At 47.9% G+C, this 26,326-nt stretch overlaps 1 protein-coding gene across 2 annotated transcripts in view; it reads left to right on the top strand.

Annotated features, from left to right (window-relative positions):
• Nucleotides 1-25,819, top strand: part of UBTD1 (ubiquitin domain containing 1) — a 52,606-nt gene extending 26,787 nt beyond the window's left edge. The window contains exons 2-4 of one of the 2 annotated variants that reach the window (XM_080912869.1): nucleotides 10,698-10,746; nucleotides 23,244-23,471; nucleotides 24,780-25,819. In XM_080912869.1, the coding sequence (XP_080768995.1) occupies nucleotides 23,297-23,471; nucleotides 24,780-25,165 (561 nt within the window). In that variant the 5' untranslated portion in view covers nucleotides 10,698-10,746; nucleotides 23,244-23,296 and the 3' untranslated portion in view covers nucleotides 25,166-25,819. The remainder of the gene's footprint in view (nucleotides 1-10,697; nucleotides 10,747-23,243; nucleotides 23,472-24,779) is intronic. The other variant, XM_080912868.1, reaches the window with a different exon arrangement.
• Nucleotides 25,820-26,326: the final 507 nt, after the last annotated feature.

Genomic DNA, 26,326 nt, shown 5'->3' with positions numbered 1-26,326 from the left:
TGCTCACCTTTAATCTCAGCACTGGGGAGGCAGAAGCAGGAGGATCTCTGTGAGTTAGAGGCTAGCTTGGTCTACACAGTGAGTTCTAGGACAGCCAGAACTACAAAGAGAAACCCTGTCTCAAAAAAAAAAAAAAAAAAAAAAAGTAATAAGTGAATGAACTGTATTGAAGTGCATATTTTTGGAAAGTATGATCTCGGTAATGAGTTTGATTTCATCGAGGTGCCATTAGGTTATAGAAATTATTTAAACGTGGCCCAAGGTTTCTACCCCACCTTAGTTAGACTCTTGAGTTCTCAGAAGATAAATGGTGTTACAACCTTCATATTTATAATATAAGCCTAAACGTAAGAGCTGGGCAGCTACTCTTCTCTATGCTGTTAGAATCTATTTTCTTATTGGTAACTCCAAGTTATTATTTACTGTTTCATCTGGGCTGTTCTTCACTCTAATTAGCCAGCCCTCAGTGCCACATTATCTTGACTCCTGACCCATGATGGCTTCTCCTTCTTGTCCTGGACTCTTCTGCTCTCATGGTCTTCCTCTGACCCCAAGCCAGAGAAACCTAAACCCCACCCATGTCTCCTTTACCCAGCTGTTGGCTGTGGGCATCTTTATTTGCCAAGCAGAAATAACTTGGGGCAGGGTCACTCAGCATCTTATGTGTAAACTCTCATCTCTGGGGCAACCAACCAGTCTTAAGGGTCTAATATTAACATTAAAATAAAAATAACATTAGGCCAGTCCACTATATTTTAGGATGATTTTAGAAATGTGTCTTTGTCTATGAGTGTATAGAGCATGCGTGTGTGTGTGTGTGTGTTTGTGTGTGTGTGTGTGTGTGTGTGTGTGTGTTTCCTGTGGAGGCCAAAGGATCTCATTGGATTCCTTGGAGCTGGGGTTACAGACACCTGTGATCTGCCTGAAATGGCTGCTGGGAACCCAGCTTGTGTCTCCAGGAAGAGGCGGGCTGCACTGTTTAACCTCCCATCGAGCCATCTCTCCAGCTTCTGCCTTGCAGGCACTGGAGAGTCCTAGAAGGGAATGTTTTTGAGCAAATGAGTGACATCTCACTATTAATAAGGATGATGGGTTAGAACAAGAAGTGTCTCTTATTTGGCCCAGCCTACTGCAAAGCACTTGTTGCTTAGCCCAGGTCCTGTTGATGAAGAGTAACCTATTCCTGGAAGCCATCCTTTCATTTAGAACCTCACAAAGGTGTTTCCTGAGTCCTTTGTCCTAACAGTGGAGGGAACAAGAGCTGACCTCTGATTCCTGTTGGGCCTGAGCACTACTGCACGTTTGGGCACTACTGGTAGAGATGGAAATCCAGAGTCTTTTTGGAAAGCAGTTTGGCAAAAGGACCAAGATCCCTAAAAATATCCTTGCTCTTTGACCTAGAAATTCCCCAGTGAGGATTTTATCACTGGCAACCAAAGTTTGTGTGTGAAGACGTTCATCTCAGTGTAGGAAATTAGAGACATGCTGGGAGAGCTTAGTGGCTGGTTATGTGCCTGCCCTTGGTTATGTCTCCAGCTTTGGTTTTAGAAACGGAGTCACCTAATATGTAATTGAAGCACCTCGCAGATCCAGCCCCATCCCCATCGCCATCCAGACTGCCTGCCGCAGAGACCTCAGTCCACTGCTGGGCCAGACAGGCTCCATGTTCACCACAGCAACTCAGAACCTCAACACCATACCCTCTCCTTGGGGCCTAGACTGAGCCACCAGAGCTTGTCCTCTTCTGCTTTATCTTCTCTGGGCCAGTGTCCGAGCAGTGCCCCTACCCTGCCCTGAGACCTCATCTCTGCTCTCTGCACTTGTAACTTGATCTGCCTTTTTACCGCTGTCTCCCGACTAGCTCTGACCTTGAAAGTGTCTTACTCTGACCACAGTCCCAGGCCTAGGGCTTCATATGTGTCTCAACTGAAAGAGTAAGTGAATGAGGTGAGGACACTGTGTGGCTTTGAAGAAAAGCATTGGTATTGAGCCTAGCTAGCACATAGCCTGGTAAGCTCCGAGTAATTGCTTCCTGGATGAGTCGTGAAATAAAGATGGCAGGATTATTTTATTTTATTTTATTTAGATTTCATGTACTTCCAGAGTCACTACTGGGCACCACAGAGTGAGCATCCGAATTTGTATTGAGCTGCCTGCCATAGGTGGGCCTGGCTAGCAGCAGGGGGTTGGGATTCGCTGAGCTGGGAGCTGGCATCAGAGTGAAGCTGTCACAGTTCTACGGGTTTCACTTATGCACACACTGTATGACCCCAGCAGTTGCATGTGAACTGAGAAGAAAAAGGAAATACCTCAGTGTGGTTCTGCTAGTTATTTTTAGGTGGTAGGATACAGGAGACTTACATTTTTCTCTTTTTATGTTTCTATTAGGTAATTTCTCTGTGTGTTGCATATGTCGTTTTTTAAAGTTTTTTAAAAATGAGGAAGGTGTTTGGGTGAGGTTCCTAACTGTGCTTAGTGTTACAGGGTGTGGACTGAGTTCCTATTCTGCAGCTTCTGCCAGTTCTGGGCCTGATCCCAGGCATCTCTAACCTAATCTACAGCCTGATCTCCGATGAATCAAGTAATTACCTCATGGTCTGGGACGTATGGAGCATTCCTAGGAGGAGAGCTGACTGCCTGTGGTTTGCGGGTCCAAAAGGAAGAAAGGGGCACAGGTGACACGGCAGGCCCTAGTGTAATGGGGTTGGAGAGATGGCCCACCACACCAGTTAAGTGCATTGGCTGCTCTTGTGGAGGATCCAGGTTTGATTCCCAGCATCCACCTGGTGGCTCACAACCATCTGTAACTCCAATTCAGTGTCCACACACACATGATGCACAGACATACATGCAGGCAAAACACATACAAATAAAGGAAAAAAAAGGCCTAAATAATTCACCAGTGAAAAGAGGCTGCCCTGGAGCGCAGTGGGGGTGGAACTTAGGGCTACATGGGGGCCTAGACAGCAGAGGTTGTGACACTGTGGTCCAGGCAGTTGACTGGCTTAGCAGGCAGTTTGAAGGCCAGCTAAGTGGAAAGCAACCACCTGGAGGGAGCCTCCAAACCAAGGTGTTCTCATCTTTGCTTCAGAGCAAACCGAGCAGGTGAAGCTGTCTGCCTGTGGGGATGTGCTGGCTGGCTTGTTTGTTATCTAATACCACCCTCCTCTCAGAGCCTCTTCTGCATTCTCCCCCAACGTGTTCTCTCTTTTAAAGTCCTGCTCATCTTCGCTCTTGCTCCTTCCCCAGTTTTCTGTCCTTGCTTTTGGAGGCACGAGGTGGAGCCTTACACATCTTTGAGGTCTTCATGCAACCATGTGGTTCCCGGCCCATGGTTAGAGTCCACTGAGGGAGGGAGTGCTTTGCTTTTATCCACTTTCCCAGCTGGAAATGTCAAGGCCTGGTGTAGCATAGAGGGCTCTTTCTGGCTTTGTGACTGGCGCCTGCCCTGTGCTTCCCTGGGTCACCAAGGAGACAAAATGTTCACTTGCAAGCAAATAGCTTCCCTGGTCAGGGCCGCCAGCCTTAGCCATGTTTGCCCTCTAGCTGAGCTGAAACCAAGAGAATGCCTTTCCCACCAGCTCTGAGGTGTGCCCACAGGGCTCTCTCCTTTTGGTGGCTATAGTGAAAACAGCTCCTGCTGCCTGGCCCTGTTGGTACTGCCTCCTCCTCTTGCTCACCTCACTCCGGAGCCTTTCTGGCATCTATGGCAGGGAGTAGGTTTGGGACAGGTGGTCTTCTAGTGCACAGATAGCAGCTGCAGCCTGTCTGCAGGGGCATCTTCTCAAGGCCACTTTCTCCTGGGGGCCTCTTTTTTCTCCTGGGTTTGATAGAGAGGGGCTCTTGTCTTCTAAGCCACCCTCACAAGGGCGGGCACAGCGGGGGGTGCTCTGACCTGTGTGGAACCAATGGAGCACTCCTGAGAGAGTGAGGCTTGACCTGCCAGCCCTGCCTCTGCATAGCCCCACCCATCCCAGACTGACTCAGCTCTTGTGACACAGATCTTAAGCCCTTGTCAGACTAGTCTCAGAAAGGACAGGTGATATGGGCTGTGACCAGCAGCTCCATGCCAGGCAGGCCCTACGGCCTTCTGCTCTAGGAAACCTTACAGCCTAGGGCAGCTCTGACTCCTCTGGCCACCCAATTGTCAGCCTGCCTTGTGCTAAGAGACTATTCTACCAAGAGTAGCGGCAGGTCCTCTCTGTTATTCCTACCCCCACCATGTTCATCATCACCTTTTCCCAGGAGAACTGAGCATCACCTCCCCTGTGATGCTCTCTCTGGTTCATTCTCTTAAATCACTGAGCACCCATACATGTCAGGTGTGCCTGCAGTGTGGAGACTCAGTTCTGCCCAAAACCCATTCTTGCTTAGGTTTTGGTTCATTGTTAGCTTTTGAGACAGTCTTGCTGTACTGCCAGACAGACTTACAACTGTAGGACTCACTCAATTGTCTTCTACAAATATGTGTCAGCTGGAAAAGTTGGTGTGCATTCATCCAGATTTTCTTCCTTGCAAGTACCAAACACGAGCTCATTTAGAGTTGCCAGTTTTCTTGGGAAGTGCACAGCCTGACAGAAGCAAAGTTTTAGTTGACAGACATGTCAGCATTTCCATGATTAAGTTAACCTGTAAGCTAAATACAGAAACACATACCTGTAATCCCAGCTCTTGGGTACTGAGGCAAGAGGATCACACCAGCCTAGGCTACACAGAGTGTCCCTGCTCAGCCTGGGCTACACAGTAAGACCCTATCACAAATCAAAACAGCCAATAGCTTACTGGGCTAGCTGAATGAAGTTGGAGACACCTACTTCTGAGGTCTGGAAGACAGGGGCAATAAGAGCTTTGTCTTGACAAAGTTGGGAGTTTTCTTTAGTGCCCTGTGGTGACATAATCAGTTAAACTGGAACTGAAGAGAGGCACAGAGATTGAAAACAAACAAACAAAACACCAGGGCAGTCCAATGAGTGCCAGCTAAGAATTAAGTTTGGACATGACCCCACTCACCACACCACAGGCATTTGTTTAGACATTTATAGAACCCTCATGTATCCACAAAGAAGAGTGTAAGTAGGCGGACCGTGGGATGGGGCAGGGCACCAATTAGACCTTGCAAGGTCCAGGTCAATCTATCAGATGCCCAGCTGGTCCTGCTGCCTGCCCTGGCTGTCTCACCTGACTGAAGGCCTCTGTTTCTGCCACATGAAACACTTCTTCCAAAGCTAAGGTCCCAAGATCCTGTCTCCTGCAGTAAGTCTTCCAAGACATGTTGCATTCCTGCCTTTGTTTCTCTACAACCGTTTGAGTCTCCTATATGTCAGTCATTGCTTGTCTGACAGCTAGTCATCCATCATCCATCCATCTTTCTTTCCTTCCTTCCTTCCTTCCTTCCATTCATTAATCATCTACCCAGCCACCCAAGGAATACTGAAAACTCAGTCTACACCAGAGACCTAGACTACTATGAAGGAGAGATCCAGGCCTTGCCCTAGAGAGGCTTCTTCCAGTAGTGAAGATGGGATCAAGTTAGTGAGTTACCAACTGCTGAATTAGGAGGAGAGCTGAGGTGGGGAGTAGGGAGGCCACCTGTCAGGTTGGAAGGGAGGACCTCTCTGAGGAGGTAGTCCTAAGCTTTGGATATTCTTAAGGTAATTAAAATGTCAACTTCACTTCCTCAGATCCTTAAGAGCCTGGCAAGGTCTTCAACCCTGAGGGTGCTCAGGAATCAAATGTTGAAATGAATCTGGGCCATGACCCTTTTGTCAGGGCCTGCACACCTTAGCAGCCAGTAATCATCTGCTTCCCTGCCTTCCGGCCTCCTGGCTCCACCCCAGCTGTCATTTGAGAATAGAAAATTGGGTTACCTAGGAGTGGGGGAGCAGGGTCCTAAGATATAGAGCTCAAGGCTGACCGTATCAGTACCAGAAACAGGATGGCCGCAGAGCTGTCAGTGTTGGCTCACAGGCTCCTGGGTTGTTCTTTTACAAAGGTTCTCTCCCATCCCACACTTCTGTTACCATCCTTACCGCTAAGGGAAACTGAGGCCCAGAGCTTGCTCTTATAGCATCAGCAGAGGCCAAAGTAGGGTAGTTTGCGTATTGGAAGGTGGGTGAAATGAGTCTGAATTCAGGCATGAGGCTGCGGCTTCCTCCCTCCCTGCCAGTCTGTGTTACACTGGGTCAGGTGTGGAAGCCTCAGAGCTGAGCAGCCCTGGGTCCCAGACACTGCTTTGGTAGATGTGGAGGAGGCAGTGGGTCAGGGCGTATGCTCCCAGCAGACTGGCTACACGCCTCCACTCTCATTCCTACCTACTTGGATGCTTGTTTCAGCTTTGGATTTACATATTTATCGTATGTTTGTATATTTTTTAAATGTGCCAGTGCACACATTCCAAGGATTTCCTAAATTATTCAGATATTTTCATAACAAGCGTGAGCATACTGTATCAAAAAGCAAAACCATTGTGCATCATTTGTATGGCTCAGTCTCAGCTGAGTCAAGGAAATAAGCTTGTCTGGTCAGGCTGATTGTCGTCTTGCTGTCCACCATCTAGCCCCAGAAGACCAGTAAATGACGGTGAGTGGTCTGAGCAGGTTCCACTCTAACTAGCTTGGGAGGCAGGGGGTACACACAGACTGGGGAGTGGGGAGACTCTCCTTAGTCTTGCAGTCTTGCAGCTTGTCTGAGTGTGTGTGTGTGTGTGTGTGTGTGTCTGTGTGTGTGTCTGTGTGTGTGTGTGTGTGTGTGTGTACATTACAGCACAGATGGCTTGACTTGCAGCTTGGGCAGGGGCTGTGTTATGGAGAGCCAGGAGTCCTTACAGGCTTTCCAGTGAGTGGATTGGAGTTGAATGGAAAATGAGAAGCAGCTACAAACTGTAGTGCAGAGAGACCCGCTAAGAATCCTAAGCAGCTCTGCCCAGAGCACTTGGTACAAGAAGGGTCTGCCAGGTAATCTGGTCTGAGAGCATCTCAGCTGAAATGTCCTGTCACACAGAGCTGGGTTATGATACCCAGGTGAGGACCTTGTTACTCCACCAGCTCCCATTGAGAAGCCCAGGGAAGGTATTGTGAGTGGGAGCTGAGGCTCTTGTGTCCCCTGAAGCCTGTGGTCTTCATGGAGCTATCAGCAGGAGTGGTGTATGTTCTCCACTCACTTCCCCAAAACTGCTTTACTTTGCCTGCCTTAGAGAATAGCTTATTTGAAAGCCTTCTACTACCTTCTTTGGGGTGTGTGTATGGGGATAAGAGTTTGCTGTCTTTAAAAAGGAAAGAAACAAAAGCCCAGTCTCAGGCTGTTACTTAAACCAGGGCTCACCTGGCCACTCGGTCAGCCCATTCTGTAGGGAAAGGACATGAAAGTCTGAGCAGGAGGAGCATGGAGATTTCCTGGTTCAGTTTGGAGACCCTGCTTTGTGTCCTGGCTAGAGGCCTTGGGTGTGTTTGTGAGAATGCTGGGAGCCCTGGCTGCCCCTGTATTCCCTCCTGGTTCCCTATTTGCCAAGACCACTTTAGGCATCACCAAAATAAATACCTTAGGATACCTGGGCAGCCTCTCGGGCATTTCCATAACCAGCTGGGCACAGCCAGTGCCTCTGACCTTTCTGCCCACTGAGGAGCTGCTGCCACTCATCTGAAGATGGAGGACGTGGTGCTACCAGAGTTGGGGCCATTGTCTCATCCAGAAATCTGGATCCTGTTATCCTCCTGCAGAAGTAGGGGGAAGCTCTACTCATTGAAGCCCTGGCTTTCATTGTTTCAGATTGCTTTATGGCTGTTGCTGTTCGGATATGCATTCTTGCTATATAGCCCAAGCTGGCCTTATATTCAAGATCCCCTGCACTAGCCTCCCAAGTGCTTGGGTTATAGGACTGTACTACCTCACTGTCAGCTTATGGATGTTGAGATTGAGGTCCAGAGGTTTGGCTGCCCTAGGTCACATCTGTGAAGGGTGGCATCAAGAAGTAGACTCAGGTATTCTGATTTCAAAGCTGCTTTTTGATGCTGTAAATACTTTAGCTTTCTCACCTTCCCAGTGCAGCTAGTAACTTACTCAGTCAGCCTCTGGAGCCTGTGGCTACTGGGGGCCTGAGCTGAGTGAGGTTTTCTTGCCAGAACAGCCTAGCAGCTATTGTGGCTGATGTGTCCTGGAACACATAGGGAATGAGAAGGATGGACTTTATTTGTGCAGTTCCAGTTAGGAGCCCCCTGTGGACTACCCACCCAATCCTGGCAAGTGTGTTGCCTGCCCATGAGTCACAGACCCTAATGAGTCAGGTTTTTCCCTTCTTCGTTCTGGAGCAGCTGGGGAGGAGTGGGGTTTTCTTAGGAAACAGATTTCCTCTCTCTGCTCTCCTACTCACTCCCCTGTCTTGGTGCTGATTGTTTTCTATACACACAACCACATCTTAGACCTGGAGGAAGAGTCCTTTGTGTCCTCAAAGGAGAAGGTGTCTCAGCTCTGGTCACACTGGTCAGGCCTCAGGCTAAGTGGAGTCAGGAAGAGGGAGAAGTGAAAGGGCCTGCCAGCCTTAGAAGTAAGGAGTGCAGGGAGCCCATCCAAGTTGTCTCCCTGCAGATCCATCCACCTGGGCTGGGGCTTGGTTTGTTCTCTCTGCAGAGGTGACTGCCCTCTGGACATGCATTGAGGTTCTCCCAAGCACAGGGTCTCCCCTGAGCTATCCCTTACTGCTATTAGCCAGCCCAACCGTCCAGATGGTCAGCCTCAAGCAGGCAAAGGGTTCTCCCAGAATGCCTCTTGCCAGGCCCTCACAGAGGCCTGATTAAACAGAGAAAGCAGCCAGCTTGGCCGTGTAGCAAGTTCCTGATCAGTGCTTCTTGGCATGGCTGTCTATTGGAACCATCTGGAGAGCTTAGAAACCCCTGTGGTGTTGGGAGCAAGGAGCAAACTCTAGAACAGTTAAGTCAGAACTGAACCTCCCCGGGGGGGGGGGGGGTATGTGCATATTTCTTGTGGACCATTCTGTATTGGTTCTCAAGAGCCTGTCATGCAGTAGTTGACAGTCAGGTATTTGCTAAGACAGCAAAGCATGGGGGAATGTCCCAGAGCGCCACACAGGGCTGGTGTTGGAACTTCAGGCCTGTCAGGAAAAAGGCTTCAGTCCTGGGTCCTGATGGATTGAAGCTAGAAATCTGGACCCCCTTAGTGCATGGAAGGAAAGCAGGGGACAAGGTCTGCCAGGGCTGGTGAGTCACAGACTGTAGAGGAAGGGGAAGGGATGAGTCAGGCACAGCTGCCGGCAAGGCCCAAACTTGGCTTTGGAGCATGAATGTGCTCAGTAGTTCTCTGTCAATCTGCAAACTAAACGGTGTGTATCCCAAGCTGTGCTGCATGAGGAAGTGGGTGATGATCCTTGAAATTGTAGGGTTCAAGACCTCAGAATGTTGAGCATCAGTGTGCATATACTTTGAGCAGCTCACAGAGACTCTAGGTAGATAAGAGTGGCATTCATGTGTGGCAGATGTGTGTGGAGGATCACACAGGGAGTCATGATGAAGGGGACTTGGACTTCTCATTCCAAGTTCACCCCACTAAGAGTGCCAACCAGAAAGACAAGGGCATAGAGATCCTTACTGGCTTATGAACAAAATGCAGATTAAATTAACCAAGGGCTTGAGAGATATTGGAGCCTCACCAGGGAAAGCCACAATCTTTTTAGCTTGGATCATATAAAGTAGGGCTTGTTTATTTGTTTGTTTCATACAGTTCAGGCTGGTCTAGAACCCACTGTATAGCTGGTGATGATCCTGAACTCCTGATTTTCCTGTCTCCTCAACTGTTGTGATCACAGATGTGTGCCAAATGCCCCGCTTGATCCCAGTAGTTTTAAATATGCTTGTGTGGATTTGCTGTGGAGCAGAGGTCTAGTGTACTTGGTACTAGGCCTCACCTGGGCTGTTCAGTCCTCTCAACTAACCTAACTAAACTAACTCCTAAGTGCTGTTCATGGCCTCTGTCCTGGTTGTTGTCCTTGGGCATTTCGTTTCTTCCAGTTCAGTCTGGCTGAGTGGTGTGAGTCTATGCATGTATCAGATTCAACCATCTTGAATGTTGAAATGAGAAAAGCAGTAACAGGAAGTAGGGCTTGTCAGTGTGGAGGGTAGTGAAGTGCAGGGAGCCCCACTGTTGTTTGTAGTTTTAAAACTCACCTCTGCTCGAGGTCAGACCGCACCCCAGCCTCTCCCGACCTCCCTTTTCTTCTGCCTGGCCTTCTCCAGGAGGTGACTGCCCTACCAGCCTGCTCCCAAGACCCTGACAGCACTCAGGCAAGGCTTAGTCCCAGTGTAAACCATGTTGAGAGGAAGTGGGGCCTTTATCAAGGGATCTGCCCAATGAGTGGCTTGATGCTTTCTTCCGCATTTGCCCCTTTCCTTTCCTGAACACACGCAGCTTGTTCTTTGGCTTTTCTGTTGCAGCACTTGACTTCATTTGTTCATTTACCTCCTGCATTCTCTTTCACTTTGAGGTAAAAAACAACAGTTTTCAAGTTTTTCAAAACAGCAACTTCATGAAGAAGCTGACCTTAATTGCATTGTTCTAATGCATAGTATTGACTTAGCTTGCCTATTAGAGACAGTTACTGGCACCTTATTTTGGGATGTTTAGAACTATGAGCCAAAATAGGCCTCTTTTCTTCCTTCCTAAAGTACCTACTCTCTGCTCTTCTGTTATAGCAACAGAAAATGGACCAAGACAGTAGGCCAGGCTAAGCTGTGCTGTTGGGTAAGTCAGGTATATTAAATGCATTTTTGTTTTGTGCTTTTCAACGTACAGGGGGCTCATCAATCTTCAGGTCTGTGCATCTGTGTTCCATTACCCCAGTGAGGAGTAACTAGAATTAGTGTTCACTTTCTGCCTTCAGATTTATCCAGCAATGGAAGCTGGCTTCTACAAGGTGCAGCAATTGCCCCAGGCAGGGTAGTTGTATGAGATGGGAGACTGGGCTCCACTGCTGAGCCCTAGGCCAGCTGTGCTTAGTTGGGGTCTAGCTGGTTCCTGAATATGTGCTTCTCCAGGCCTGTGAAGGACCTACTGGGTACTCAGTCCTAGGAGTGGGCTAGGGTCCAGGATTTAGAACTGGACTGGACCTCTGACTCCTGTCACCTTGCTCCTGTTCTGTTTTGCTTTCTGCCTTTTCCTCCATAATCACTGTTTAGCTCCAGATATCTTCACGTTCCAGTTAGAACTTAGCCTGCTCTGTTAGTAGAATAGTTTAATAGGAGGATTTATGCCACACACACACTCACTTGGGAAACAGATATGGGTTCCAGGGCAAGTCACATTACCTCTCAGACCCAGGTTCCTTATCAGTAAAATGAAGGGCTAAGGCTAAATGATATTAAGGTGTCACTCTCAGCTTCAAGATTCTGCCCTCCCTTCAATGCTATGTGCTAATGGAATTGCATGTCTGATGCCAAGCAATATGGAGCCCAGAGTGGCACTTTACACATGGCTGGTACTCACTGGGTTTTCCCCTTTGATGGCAGCTGAGACAACTGGTCTACCTGTGTGGAAAACAGTAGCAGAGAGCTTCTCCCTCCCTCTCTCTCCTCCCTCCCTCCCTACAGTCCCAAGGTAGCAAAGGGAGCTAGCCAGATCCAGGAGACCTTTCTAGCAGTCCCAAAAGAGCTTCTGATGTATTTATTAGCTGCCATCTCCCTCTTCTACCCTAGGAAAAATGCTGACCCTGTGCCATGAGGTCTGCCCAGGAACTCAGCTTCCATCAAGACTGTTCTTTGTCCCTGTTAAACTCAACTCTGTTTAACCCCTGCATTCTCCTGCACTTGCAAGTAAAGAGTGGGAGTTTTCGGGTTTTTAAAAAATCACTGCAACTTCACAGAGAAGCTGCTGACCTCTTGCTGCATTATGGTAATGCATGGTATTGACCTACTTGGTTTTCAGTGTCTTTTATGTAGGCACTAGTCAGAGTGGTCACACTTAGCTATTACCACAGCCCCATGAAATGGTCTTTCTACATATGGGAACACTGAGGCATAGGATGGTACCACATTTACGAAGGTACTTGCTGGTCAGAGAGAACCCCTCCTCTGCCCATCTCTGAAGGTCTTGGGGAGTAGTCAGAAAGCAGAGAGGTGACGTGTCTCCTTAGTTATCTGTGGCCAGAAAATTCATGTTCAGGTCAGGACCCTGGTTGCACAAATGTCAGTGCAAGCTGAGGAGGAGAATGTAGTCACTACAGGGAAGGAGCAGCTGTAATCTTAAAAGTTCACATGGACTTAAGTGTGAGTACTTTATCAGCACCTGCTGTTTAATGGCATTTATGTCTTCTTCCTCCAGACTAGCCTCAGCTATGGGAGCAGTTGGCCATGTGGCATGTTGGACTGCTTTCCTGAGGTGTGGGCTCTGTTTGTACTCAAGCCCACATAGGCTAGTTCTTCTTCAGGAAGTAGCCAGTTCCCTGATTGGTAACCAGGGTTGTTCACTTTGGGTACTACCTGCTTTTGCTTGATTTTCCAGGGGCTTGGGCTGGGGGCTCAGGCCAGAGGGCAGATAGTGACATCTTTCCTTAGTATACTCAGGGGGCCTGCCTGTGAATGTGTACATTGTGTCAGAGTAGTGAATACACAGGCAGTCTGTGCTCTTGTGAGCCCTCTTGTCCTTTCCATAGCTGCCCCTGAGACTTCTGTGTAAGACTTGTTTCTCTTGGCTACGTTTGGAACTCCCTTCACCGCAGAGGTTCCGGCCCTCTCTGGGCTTGGTTTCTGGCATCCAGGGCCTCATCCTTCTGCAGTCTCCTCACTGAGCACTCTGTGACTGGCCTCAGCCCCCTCAGGCCCTCCTCTGTTCCCTCTTCCTATCTTACTCTCAAAACAATCCTCCCCAATTTGCAGGGCTTTCTTCCCAGTGATTCTGCCTTTTCCCATACTGTCTGCTCACTTCATTTGTACCAGATGCTGAACCTGCCCCTGGGACCAGGAAGATAAACTTCAGGGCTCTTAAAGCTTCAGGCCACTGAGAAAGATAGTGGGAGAAAAGTGTGGTGCTCTGGGTGTGGTGCTGTCAGAGCCAGACAGAACCCTAGAGGACAGGAGTCTTCCTGCCTCAATCCTTCTGCCCTGCCCAGGACCACTTGAGACCCTGTGTACCCCAGGAGGAGATACAGTTTAGAATGTCTGGCTTGTCACTTAGCAACCAGCTCCACCCTTTTCCCTCCCTGAGCCCTGGAGGTTGACCCCAGGGAATAGAGGAGGCAAGGCCCACAGGCCTGCTTAGAGCCTCAGCTGAATTGAGCTAGACCAGCACAGACTCCCTCTCCGTTCCCATCGAAGGTTACCTGAGCTCTGAGGGTCATCTCAGGCTACCTCTGGCTATAAATACTGTCTTTCCTGAGGGATTACCTGGACTTTTCTCCTGGCTGTACCCTCTTAGGCTGAACTGATCCTCTCAGGGCCAGTGGTTCTTTTTGACCTCTTATCCCCTTAGCCAGGTGGGTCACTGCAGACTTCTGCATTCAGCTGTGACTGCTGGGGACAATGGGAAGAGCCAGGGGAGATTGAAGAATTTGTTCTAGCCAAATAAATGGGCCTTTGCGGCCCGACTGCAGGAGCCAGGTGACTCTGACTTGTGCTTTCTTCTGTGTGGAGCTTCATCTTTTCAGCTAACACAAGCCCAGGCTTGTCCATAATCAGTACTTCAGGGCAGGACACTTTTGGCCCCATCCTTGGAGCCAGGCCTGGGGTGGAGCTTGGTAACTGAGCATGGAAATAGCTGAGGGATTTCTGCAGGCATAAATAGGGCCAGCTCTTGGCTTGTCTTGGGAAGCGTCTGTTCCCTTTTGTTGGTCTCCAGCTCCGTATCACATCTCAGGGGCTCAGTTACTCTAGTCCCTGAGCCATCAGAAGAATCTCCTGGGGTCTGAGATCAAGAAGCAGAGGGAAGGCAGGTGTGATGGTACACACTGTAATCCCTGTGCTCAAGAGCCTGAAGCAGAGATAGATGAGTTGTAGGGCAGCCTAGGCTCCAAAAGCACTCGGTATACACATGCACACGAGCGTGCACTCCCACCTTGCTCTGTCAGTTCAGTCACAATTCAGCAGACATTTCCGAGAATCTGCATTGTGCTTGACACCCTCAAGACACTAGGTTACTGAGAGCAAGGCCAGGAAGTGTGCCATGCCCTTCCTGTGTTTCTGAGAACTCCTGTTCTACATAGTCATTCTGACTTAAGCAGTCTGAGTCAGGTGCTGGGAGTGACCACACACACACACACGTTTTCACCACCTCCATAGGCAGTTTGGAAAGGACCTGTAGTGTCTCTTTCTGGCCCTCCTCCCTCCCACCGCCCTCCCTTTGGTGGTAGTGCCAGACACTGCTCATTATCCAGGCCAAGCCACAGCAGCCACCGTCATTATCCTCCCCCAACCAGACACCGTGCCCTCTTGCTTTCTCCTCTCCCGAAGTCAGCGTGGCAGCCACTTTGGAGACCATATGCTGAGCTAACTTGTGTTAACCTGTGAGTTATTACAGCATTGCCACTCCTGCTCTGCTGTGTTTGCAAATAGGGGTTTTTGGGGTGGGACTTCATATAGTCTAGGCTGGCTTTGAATTCCATATACAGCAGAGAAGACCATGAACAATGCTAGCTCATCCTGCCTCTACCACCTAAGTTCTAGGTTTATAAGTATGTGCCCCACTTGTAGGTATAAATTGGGATTTTTAGTTTCCCATGCTAAGGATTGAACCTAGGGACAGGCACCTAGGCATTAGCTAGGTAATTCGCTGTCACTGAGCTGAACCCCTGGCTGTCCTCTAACCTCCACATTGCCTGTGGCCCATGCTCACTCACACACATCATGCCCCCCTCACACACACACACACAACCACACACACACACACACACACACACACCCTGGTTTCAGGGATCAGACTTAACTCCTTAGACTGGTGCATCAAGTGTTTCTACCAGCTGGGCCACCTGAGCTTTGTCAACTGTGCTCTTAGCTGCACCCCAGAAACTCTAGTGCAGGAGCTATGCAATCTCTCTGGGAGATTCCTGCCATCCAGTCACACATACATCTGCCCAGTCACAAGCAGCTTTTGCTGTTACCTGCTCACTCCAGTCACAGGAGCCCAGGACCTGGTAGATGTTTCCTCCACCTCCCAGGGGATGTGCCTTGACCATAATTACTGTGTTTACAGTCTTCTGGGGGCTGCATCCAAAGCAGGGGCATTTCCCCTGCTCCAGCTTTGACTCGAGCTTATGCAGGGCAACTGGAGTCCTAAGTAGTCACCACTGGATGTGCTGCTGTTGGACCTCCCAGAGCCCATCCTGGCCTGGGACAAAACCCACAGTGCTGCCGATGCCAAAACTCTAGCTGCTGCTCTTGCTTTCCTGCTCCCCACCGTCCTCAGCTTCTCTCTGGCTACCCCCCAAAATATGTGTCCTCTGAGCTTATTTACCACCTCCATGACAATCTGATTATAAATACAATTCATTCTCATTGTAGAAAACTTTGACAATTTAACAAAAAAAAAATCACTGGTAACTGCTAGTCATTTATATAGGCACTGTTCACATTTCAGTATAAATTCTTGCAGTCTCTTTAATATTTACATAATTATGCATACTCTTTTTAGAAGCAAAAGCTGGGACAGAGAGCACTTGCTGGTCTAGAGCCTTTCCTCATGGTTACAAAGTGGCTGCCACTGATAGGTGGTACAGAGATAAATTTTACTTCCTCTTTGCATGTTTCAGCTGTCCCAGCTTTCCCTGTTAGAAACTGCGGAGTTAGACCGTTTGTCTTAGGGTTATTTTCTCAAAATAAATTCCTAGAAAACCAAAAAGTTGAGCCAAACTTTGTAGTTTTGATATATTAAATAAATGAGCTTAATAAGATGTATAACAATGTATTTGCCATATAAGTGTTCATATCCCTTTGAGACGAAATCTCATGTAACCCAGGCTGGCTTCGAACTCACTCTGTGAAGTTTGACCTTCTGTGAAGAATGACCTTCAACTTCTGATCTTCCTTCCTCTACCTCATGAATCTTGGGACTATACATGAAGTCCAGTTAATGTGATCCTAAGGATCACACCAGGGCTTCATGCATGCTGAGCAAGCACTCTACCAAACACCAGCTCCATAATTTTTTAAAATTATTATTCCATTTATTTATTTATTCATATGTTTACTGAGTTAGTACAGCATCTCACAGTGGAGCACTAGCTAGTCTAGCATTCTCTGTAGTACAGGTTAGCCTCAAATTCTTGCTAGTTCTTCTGCCTCCTGGCTAGTACAACCACAGACAGCTGTCCAATTTGACGTGTGTGTGTGTGTGTGTGTGTGTGCAGCATATACATTTGCCAGAGTACTCTAGTAGAAGTAAAATCAAGTTGTCCCGTTCACCTTCCAGCTTGTTTGAACCAGTCTCTGTGGATTCACTAAGCTAGCTGGCCCACAGCTTTTGTAGTGGGGGTGGGGTGTCTTCAGTTCACAGAGAAACATGGCCATCACAGCAAACTTTCCCAGCTCTGCAATCACACAGGGTTGGGGGATCTGAACTGAGGTTCTCACCTTTTCTTTTGTTTGTTTTGGTTTTTGTTTCTTTGATGCATGGTTTCTCTTTATAGCCCTGTCTGTCCTAGAACTTGCTCTGAGAACCAAGCTAGCCTTGAACTCAGAGATCTGTCTGCCTCTGCCTCCTGGGTGCTGGGATTAAAGGCTTGTGCCACCACCTGGCTGAGGTCATCACATGTATTATGTAGCAAGTGTTTTACTCACAAAGTCATTTTCCCCAGCTCTAGTTGGTTTTTGCTTTGTTGTTCAATTCAACTACCTACAAAATATCTTGAAAGTAAAGATAAAAAGCCATCATCAGTTGACTTTGATGCTTAGATGGTAAGCTTCCTTCAGTGGTTCACCTGGATTTTGTCTAATTGTACACACTGGTATGTAAGGGGTCAGACATCCAGGCATGTGTCCTGTGTGTGCTCATGTGTGTGTGGTTGGAGAGCTGCTATCTTTGTTATGACCCACTGATGGCTGGCCTAGAGATGCTGCCACTGCCCTCTGCTGCCTCACAGGAGAACAACACTGAAAGCTAACTGGCTGGGCTCCAGTTTCCGTGATGTTAACTCCCCTCTGCTCCTGTTCACCACTCCCTCCTTGGATGAGGGAAGCTCATAAAGCCTTGTATCCGTGTCACTGTGGTGCAGTTGATACCTGGAGAGGCTCATGCCCTGTTAGGTCATGAGTGAGAAGTGTATAAATGACATGTTAGAGAGGTAGCCGCTGTGTGGGTGGATGTTGCTTTAAGAGATTTATGAACAAAGCAGTGTCCCCAAGGAAGTTGTGAAGAAAGACAGCATCCCAGGTACAAATGTCGGCTTCCAAGGTAATGTAGAAACTTTGGATGGTAGACACCATGCCGCCATACTGCTTTTGTGTGGGTTCTAGAGATTTGAACTGTCCTTCTCACAGTTACACAGCAAACCACCACGGAGATGTTATTGTGAAGATCAGTCCTTTACACAGAACCCATGGGAGAGGCCATGTACACAGTTACAGTTCAGATGTCCTTATGGTCCCAAGTCAGTAACCTTAGTTGTCAGGCACAGTTGAGGTAACACTTGAAACATCCCAAAGCTTGCCTGTGGCTTCTGTAGAAAGCCTGTGATTAGCAGAGAATGGGGACATATTCCTGTAATTGTAGCCTAGTGAGGTCAGGGCAGAAGGGTTAGGAGTTCAGGGCCATCCTAGACCAGCTGAGACCCTGTCTTACAGAAAAGGAAGAAAGGCAGTACTGACACTCAGTTGTGCCCTTTGCTCAGCCCTCAGCAGGTTAGGAGCTGCCATGCATCAAACCCTACCTCAGCCAGAAAGTCCAGAGAAATACATCCAGCAACAAAGGAGGCGGGAAAACTACAGAAAGGTCCACGAAGCCAATGAGCACTGAACAGAGGCCAGAAGCTCATAGTCAAGTCCCCAAGGGCATCCCCACTACTAGCCCTGGCTCCTACTGGATCACATCTCTAGTCAAGGAATAATTACCCCCAAAGATGCAAAGAGACAGAGGCAAAGGCCGTAGAAATCACAAGAAGATATGGGTCCTTTCTCAAGGCAAACACATCTTCAATCCAAAATCCATCCCAAAATACGTGTTTCCAAAAGTTGCTATTTCCCAGCACCTCTCTCCATTGATCTTGCTTTGATTTTTGTGGTTCATGGGAAGTGTAGGGGTTAGCCTATTTGGAAAACCTCTAACCCAAACATGATTACCAAATAGCCCGTCTCTTACCCCTGTCCCTACCAGCAATGGAGTGAGGTGGTATGTGCACCTGGGTTCATTTCTGGCTCTCTTCTGTTCTTTTGGCCTCTTTGTCTATTCTTGATGACCATAGCACTGGGCCTCCATAATAGAAGTGCAGGCTATCCCACTGTATCCCTGGCTCATGCCCCCTCATTCAACCATTCATTCATTCATTCATTCATTCATTCATTTTATATTCCAGTCAGTTTATATTGCAGCCCCCTCCGCTTCCCAGTCCCTGGCTCGTGCTTTAGAGACTTATTTCTTAACTTTGTTATTTGATCACCTGTTACAATTCCCAGTCAGAAAGTACAGGTAAGCCTGGTTCTTCTACTGCTCTCTGGCTCTGACTCTTTCGCCCTATTTATTGCGTCTTATGACCATCACTGGTGTTGGTTTTTTGTTTCTTTCGGTTTTTGAGGCAAGGTCTCTCTGGGTAACCTAGATTGACATAAAACTTACTGTGTTACCATGCCAACTTCAGACTGGTGATCTTCCTAAGTCCATCTTTTGAGTACTGGAGTTGTAGGCATTGGCCACCACTCTGGTTATGTGCACCTCCCCATCCCATCCCATCCCCTCCGACAGACAGGGACTTATCATCTGTATATCTATACATATCATCTGTATATCATCTTATAGCCCTGGCTGTCCCAGAACTGACTATGTAGATCAGGCTATCCTCCCAACTCACAGAGATCTGCCTGCCTCTTCCTCCCACGTGCTGGGATTAAAGGTGTGCACCACTAAACCTGGCCTCTGTTGAATATTTTCAAGGGCTAGTGTGGAGTTATTTTCTCCCAGAGGTGATCTGTGTTTCCCAGGAATATTTTCCATTGAGTGTTGTCCACAGTTTTCCACTCACACACAAGGAACTGTGTATTTTGCAGTATAAGCCACAGGATTTAGTAAAACCTCTCCTTCTTCCCTGAGCAGGCCATTTAACCCCCCTGCATCTGCCCTGTCTTCTGTGAAATTGCATCCTAGTAACTACTGCCCCAGGCCATGAGGCTGGGATGGGATAGTGAATGTAAATGAAAAGACTTCAGCGGTGGTCAGTGAGTAACAGCTCTTGTACTGAGTAGCTGCACTCCTGCCCCCAGCCCCAGTGAAGCAAAGCAGTGCAGCCTCAACCCCAGCTGCTGGCATGACCTAGTGTAGGGTACAGCCTTGAACTTGCTTTCTAGTCAAGATGAACTTTAATGCTTCACCTAGCTCTTGTGAGGTCTCAGCCCTCAGCTTTGAGATGGCTGAGCCTCCAAATGCTTCCAGAAGCCTCTGCCCCTAGACTTGACCATAGGCTAGAATTGTCTTGTAGATCATTTGGACATGTGTACCAAGAAGAAATGACACTTCACAGGAATAGTTTTCTTCAGATGCTGAAGAAATCAGTTTACGATTTTTTAAAATTATTAGGTCATGAACACACCTCAGAAATATAACAATTATATGCACAGACACGGGAAAAAAAAAGAAAAAGTTTATTATGTCTACATGGTAGAGTTATTAATAAGACATTAGTAATTTGATGTGTATGAGTGTTTTGCCTGCATGTAAGTCTGTGTACCACATGCATTTAAGTCTGTGTACCACATGCATGCCCGGTACCTGTGGAGGCCACAGTAGGGCTTCAGGTCCTCTGGATCTGGAGTTAGAGACAGCAGTGTTCCATATGTGGGAGCCAGGAAACAAACAAGAGTCTTCTAGTAAGATAGCCAGTGTTTCTTAACTGCTGAGTCAGCTCTCCAGTCTCAAACATTTTAGTTATGTGGAAAGTTGACACTATAAATATGAAGTAAAAGAAAATTGAAATTTTATATTGGCATGAAAATATCTTAACTCCTTTCTGGGAAAAGGATTGTAAAGAAATGAATTTAATATCATGACCCAAGTGCAGAGTACAGAATATTGCACCTACCTGTCTGTCTTTTTTTTTTTTCTTTCTTTCTTTTTTTTTTTTTTCATGACAGGGTTTCTCTGTGTAGTCCAGGCTGCCCTGGAGCTCACTCTGTAGACCAGGCTAGCCTTGAACTCAGAGTTCCACCTGCTTCTGCCTCCCAAGTGCTGTAATTAAAGGTGTGCAACACCACTGCCTGGCCTGTCATTCCTTTTGAATTCTAAGTAATTTCCCCCCAGTGACAACATAGTGCAGTGGTCAGAGGCTGGACTTAGTCAGAATATAGTGTCTTAGTCAGGATTTCTATTTCTGCACAAAATATCATGACCAAGAAGCAAGTTAGGGAGGAAGAGGTTTATTCAGCTGACACTTCCATATTGTTGTTCATCACCAGAAGAAGTCACGACTGGAACTCAAGCAGGTCAGGAAGCAGGAACTGATGCAGAGGCCATGGAGGGATGTCACTTACTGGCTTGCTTTCCGTGGCTCAGCTTTCTTCCTTATAGAACCCAGGTCTACCAGCCCAGGGATGTCACCACCCCCAGTTGGCTGGGCCCTCTCACCTTGATCACTAGTTGGGAAAATGCCTTACAGCTGGATCTCATGGAGGCATTTCCTCAACGGAGGTCCTTTCTCTGTGATAACTCCAGCTTGTGTCAAGTTGACACAAAACCAGCCAGTACACAATGTGTCTCTTTGGCTTTTGACAACACAGAAACCCTTGGTTTTCCCATTTGTTAGGTTGTTTTGAGGTGTAGCTCCATGATAGGATGTTTGCCTAGCATGCAGAGAGGAAGAATGGAAAGAAAGAAGGAAAGGAAGGAAGGAAGGAAGGAAAGAAAGAAAGCTGGGTGGGCAGGTCATTGAATCTAAGAACTTGCCTGTGTTCTGATGTATTTGACTGTAAACAGTTTGTGTTACTGGGTTTTTCTTTGTTTTGAAATTTATTTAAAAAAAATAATAAAGGGGGCCAATGGCAGCCTATTGGGTTCTAGTTTGTGGGCCTTTACGGTTTTGCTTTGGCTATATATGAGGTAAGAAGCATATTCATGGGCATACTATGACTCCTTTTTCTTCACAAATCATGGGGGCTGAATCTTCCTAGTAAGATAATTATACCCATGATCCTCTTGAAAAGCTTAAAAGATGGGCCATAATCACAATTTGAATGTTCTGTAATGAGATGGAGTACTTTATAGATTAAGTACTAAGTATTTGAAGTACTAAGACCTGCACAAGTCTGACTAGTGGGAAAGCTCACTGGCACCATAGTCTGATCCAATGGGAAACCCTAACTGCATCCTTAAGGATGCTCGTCTATAGAGGGCATCCTGGCCATCGGGACACTGCCCGGTCTTCCTTGTTAACCCACCTGGTCTTATTTTGTTAATCTTAACATATCTGTACTGTTTCCAGATGTTTTTTATACTAGACATGTACTTCTTTATAATCCAAGAGCAAGATGAAAAATGTCCAATAACAAGCTGGAGGCAGTGGGACATGCTTATAATCTCAAACCTTAGAAAGGCAGGAAGATCGTAAATTCCAGGTCAGCCGTGAGATATTTCATAAAACAGAATAACAAACCTTTAACCACAGCAAAGGTGTAAACAGTCTCTAACTTACTTAGGATCTTTTTATTGTCTTTCTTTTCCTTCCTTCCTTTCTCTTTTCATTTCCTTTCTCTTACTTTCCTTAATTTTTTTCCCTTAAGAAATTACATTGTTGGGCTGGAGAGATGGCTCAGTGGTTAAGAGCACTTACTGCTCTTCCAGAGGTCCTGAGTTCAACTCCCAGCAACCACATGGTGGCTCACAACCATTTGTATTGGGATCTGATGCCCTCTTCTGGTGTGTCTGAAGACAGCGATGGTATATTCATATACATAAAATAAATATAGAAATCTTTTTTAAAAAGACATACTGGTGCAATAGTAACACAAAATTATTTAAAAATTACATTGTCAAGACTAGAGAGATAGCTCAGTGGTTAGAGTGCTTGCTTCTTACAGAGGACCCTGGTTCAGTTCCTAGCAATCTTGTGATGGCTCACAACTATTTGTCAGTCCAGTTCCAGAGGCTCAAATACTTCCTTCTGACCTCTGAGGGCACCAGGTACACACATGGTGCACACATGCAGGTAAAACACTCATATATAATAAAATTAGAAAATTATGTTTGTGTGTGTGTGTGTGTGTGTGTGTGTGTGTGTGTGTGTGTGCATGTACACACACACCCATACCCACATGAAAGTCAGAGGACAATTTTTAGGAGTTGGTTCTCTCCTTCCACCATGTGGGGTCCAGGGAACAAACTGAGTCTTAGGCTTGGCAGCAAGTGCCTTTACTCACCGAGACATCTCATTGGCCCAAAATCTTTAGAATTTAGAAGGTGCAGAAGTGATTGATGATTACATTTCAGCTTTTAGGTTTGATCTTTTTCTCTGCTAGCAATGTACAGTGTGACACCCTCCCTATGCTGGGTAGCAGCTGTCTTGACCATTCATGGACAGCTGACATTCAGGTTGGACAGACTGTGTTGCTAAGTTGCAGTGGTCTGTAGACTATAGAAACTTTGCATTTTGTCTCATAATATTTTCAGTTTATGATGGATTTGGTAGTTCATTGTAAGATGAGGTACATCTGTACAGAACATACTTGGCTCAGGGGCTGGAGAGATGATGGCTCAGTAGTTAAGAGCACCTGCTCTTCTTATAGAGGACCCAGATTTAGTTTCTGCTCCCATGTGGCAGCTTATAATCATAAGTCCAGTTCCAAGAGATTTAACACCCTCCTCTCCTGGCGTCCTTAGACACCAGGCATGCACACGGTGCACACATATAAAATAAAAACAAATAAATACAAGGGGCAAGAACATACTTGCCTGAAATTTTATTTCATATCCCTGACTTGGGTTTCCACACTTGTCCCTGCTATTCAGAAAGTGTCCCAGTGCCCTAAACACATAGGGACTGGTGGCCAGGACCAGAGAGGGGGTCAGTTACAGCTTAGGTGGCTTCAGACATGCTGAGCCTCTGCTTCTGTCTTACCCAGGTCGAAATGAGCCCTTGAAGAAGGAGCGACTCAAGTGGAAGAGTGACTACCCCATGACTGATGGGCAGCTGCGGAGCAAGCGAGATGAGTTCTGGGACACAGCACCTGCCTTTGAGGGCCGGAAGGAGATCTGGGATGCCCTCAAGGCTGCTGCCTATGCTGCTGAAGCTAATGACCATGAGCTGGCTCAGGCCATCCTGGATGGAGCCAGCATCACCCTGCCTCATGGTGAGCTCTATTCTTACCAGGACTGGGGGTGGGGATTTCAGTTAACACAGAGGTGGAAAGCCAGTCGCGTGTGAGACGTTTCTGTTTAAGCTGGTGGAGATGGAGTATGCATATGTGTGCTGTGTTGTTCATTTAAATGACTCTTTAGGGCATGAACCACAAGACACAAAACCAATTGTGGTGGCACATGCCTGTGATCATGAGAGGTAGACACTGGGATCTGAAGCTCAGGTTCAAGGCCAGCCTTGGTTACACGTCAGGAGGAGGGTGGGGAAAGGTAGGAGGGATGGATGGCTAGGATCCCTCTTTGCATAATGAGAAGACAGACACCAATAAAACCTACCAGCTAAAGGCTTGCTGGGGGCACTCAGGGCCTCAGAGCATTTGAAGCACACTGATCTGGAACCTTCACTGCATTGCCTCGTTTCTGTGCCTAGAACCCTCATTAGCTGTGAAAGGAAAGTAACAGTAGATCTTCAGTCACAGAGTTGGGTCTTGACTGTGTTCCTTTTTCAGCTATGACCTTTTCTAGCCGTGTCCCAGAACAGGACAAGTCTCAGGTTAGAGCCTGAACCCCTTGCAGTCACAAAGGGTTAGTCATGATGTGCATAAGACCACCTAGTCCAGTACCAGCACTTACAAGGGTGCTGAAGGCTAAGTAAATGTATTCCCACTTTCATTATACCAGTAAGGAAACTGGGGCCCAGCCTGACACCCAGCATGTGTGCTCAGTCAGAAAGACAGCACGCCATGGCTGAGGGAGCCAGCACCCATGGATGACCAGGCTGTGGGGAGGACTAGGGACTGTGCAGTAGCTATAGTGGGTGAGTTAACTCGAGTCTGCTACTGCAACAGAGGACTACAGCTTTTTTTTTTTTTGCTGTTTTTATATGGTAGCATGCAGGAATAGAGAGAGGGCTGGGTGGGTTCTCTGGGGCTTTTCCTTGTAAAGAAGCTGGTCCTCTCAGATTGGGCCCTTGTCATTTACTTATGTAATCTTTTTTTATAAAACCGTTTTTTTAAAGATTTATTTATGTTGTGTATATGAGTATAGTGTAGCTGTCTTCAGACACACCAGAAGAGGGCATCAGATCTCATTACAGATGGTTGTGAGCCACCATGTGGTTGCTGGGATTTGAACTCAGGACCTCTGGAAGAGCAGTCAGTGCTCTTAGCCATCTCTCCAGCCCCTGACCCGTGTAACCTTAATCCTTCCAAATATGCCTCAACATGGGGATTTGGGGGACACAGCATTGAGTGTATGATGTCAGGTCCCCCGGATTACGCTGACCTCTGCCTTTCCCACAGGGACTCTTTGCGAATGCTATGACGAGCTGGGCAATCGGTACCAGCTGCCCATCTATTGCTTGTCTCCGCCCGTGAACCTGCTGCTGGAGCACACGGAGGAGGAGAGCCTGGAGCCTCCTGAGCCCACCTCCAGTGTGCGCCGTGAATTCCCACTGAAAGTGCGCCTCTCCACGGGCAAGGACGTGAGGCTCAATGCCAGCCTGCCTGACACAGTGGGGCAACTCAAGAGGCAGCTGCACAGCCAGGAGGGCATTGAGCCCTCCTGGCAGAGATGGTTTTTCTCCGGGAAGCTGCTCACAGACCGCACAAGGCTCCAGGAAACCAAGATTCAAAAAGACTTTGTCATCCAGGTCATCATTAACCAGCCCCCAGCACCCCAGGACTGAAGGCACCCGACTCCTGGGAAAGAGGCCATGGAGGTCCCCTGCAGGCTGTGGGGCCCTTAGCGTGTCGCTGCCTTCCAGTGCTGCTATCTTCAGGGGTGGCTCCCGCCATCCTGCCATATGGCTCTTAGTGAGCTGTGAAGGGACTTGCCTTCCAGGGCATGGGATCCACCAGTGCTCAGCACCCAGGAAGCAGCGCTGCCTGCCACACATACACAGGCCTTGCCAACCTTGTCGGAGAAAAGGCACGTGGCACTCCACCACAGGTTGGAACCACGGGGGCCGTCCTGCAGACCTGGAACCCAGATCTGTCATCTGGTGCCACCACTGTGCTCACTCCAGTTTTCTGCTCAGGGTTGGAAGCAATTGCTGTCTCCCCCTTTATCCCTCACCATGACTCTGCCCTGGGCACAGTGCCAGTCCCCTGGATGGGGAAGGAGCCCCATGGACCCCAGGGCTTGAGGAGCTTGAGGTGGGCCTCTCTGCCTCTCCCTGCACCCAGCACAATCTGCAGAGATGAGGCAGGTGGCCAGATAGCCAGGCTCTATGGCAGGGGTTTGCACAGGGCCATTCCTAACTGTAACCCAGGCAGGGTGGGGTCATGGCCCCAGCAGGGTCCTGTGTACAGACACATCTGCATTTTATCAATAAAGCCTTTGCTCCTCTCTTGCCTAGCACACGACTTCACATTTCACAGCATGATGGAGCCCAGAGCTTCTGCTGGTCTGGCTACAGATGGGCATAGCAGAGCATCCAACCTGATGCTACTCCTGTGGGCCCTGGTCACCCAACCTCACTGTGTTCCTGTCTCGTTAAAGTAGAGATGGCATCTTCTGCCCTGTCTCCTGCAGCAGTTGCTGGGACAGGTGTGTGTGTGTGTATGTGTGTGTGTGTGTGGCAGATCTGAAAGAGTGAAGGAACACCCATGGAAGGCAGAATAAGTGAGGCAGCCACCCCACACAGCCCACTTGGGATCATGGAGCTGCTGTGCTCATGCTGTGTGAGAGCATGAGATGACAAGCTTTCAGAAATGTGTGAGCCAGAGGCAACAAGGGCTGATTCCTCGTGTTTCTTCTAGGGAACTGCACACCCCCAGAGGGAAATCTCTGGTGTCACTTGCAGCTGTAGACGTGGGGAGTATTTGTAGTCCACTGTTGGATTAAA

This window comes from Micromys minutus (genome assembly GCF_963924665.1).
Source record: "Micromys minutus genome assembly, chromosome: 2".
In the NCBI taxonomy this organism is placed as follows: domain Eukaryota; kingdom Metazoa; phylum Chordata; class Mammalia; order Rodentia; family Muridae; genus Micromys; species Micromys minutus.
The sequence above is the reverse complement of the archived record's forward strand: the minus strand, read 5'-3'. Positions and strand labels throughout refer to the sequence as shown.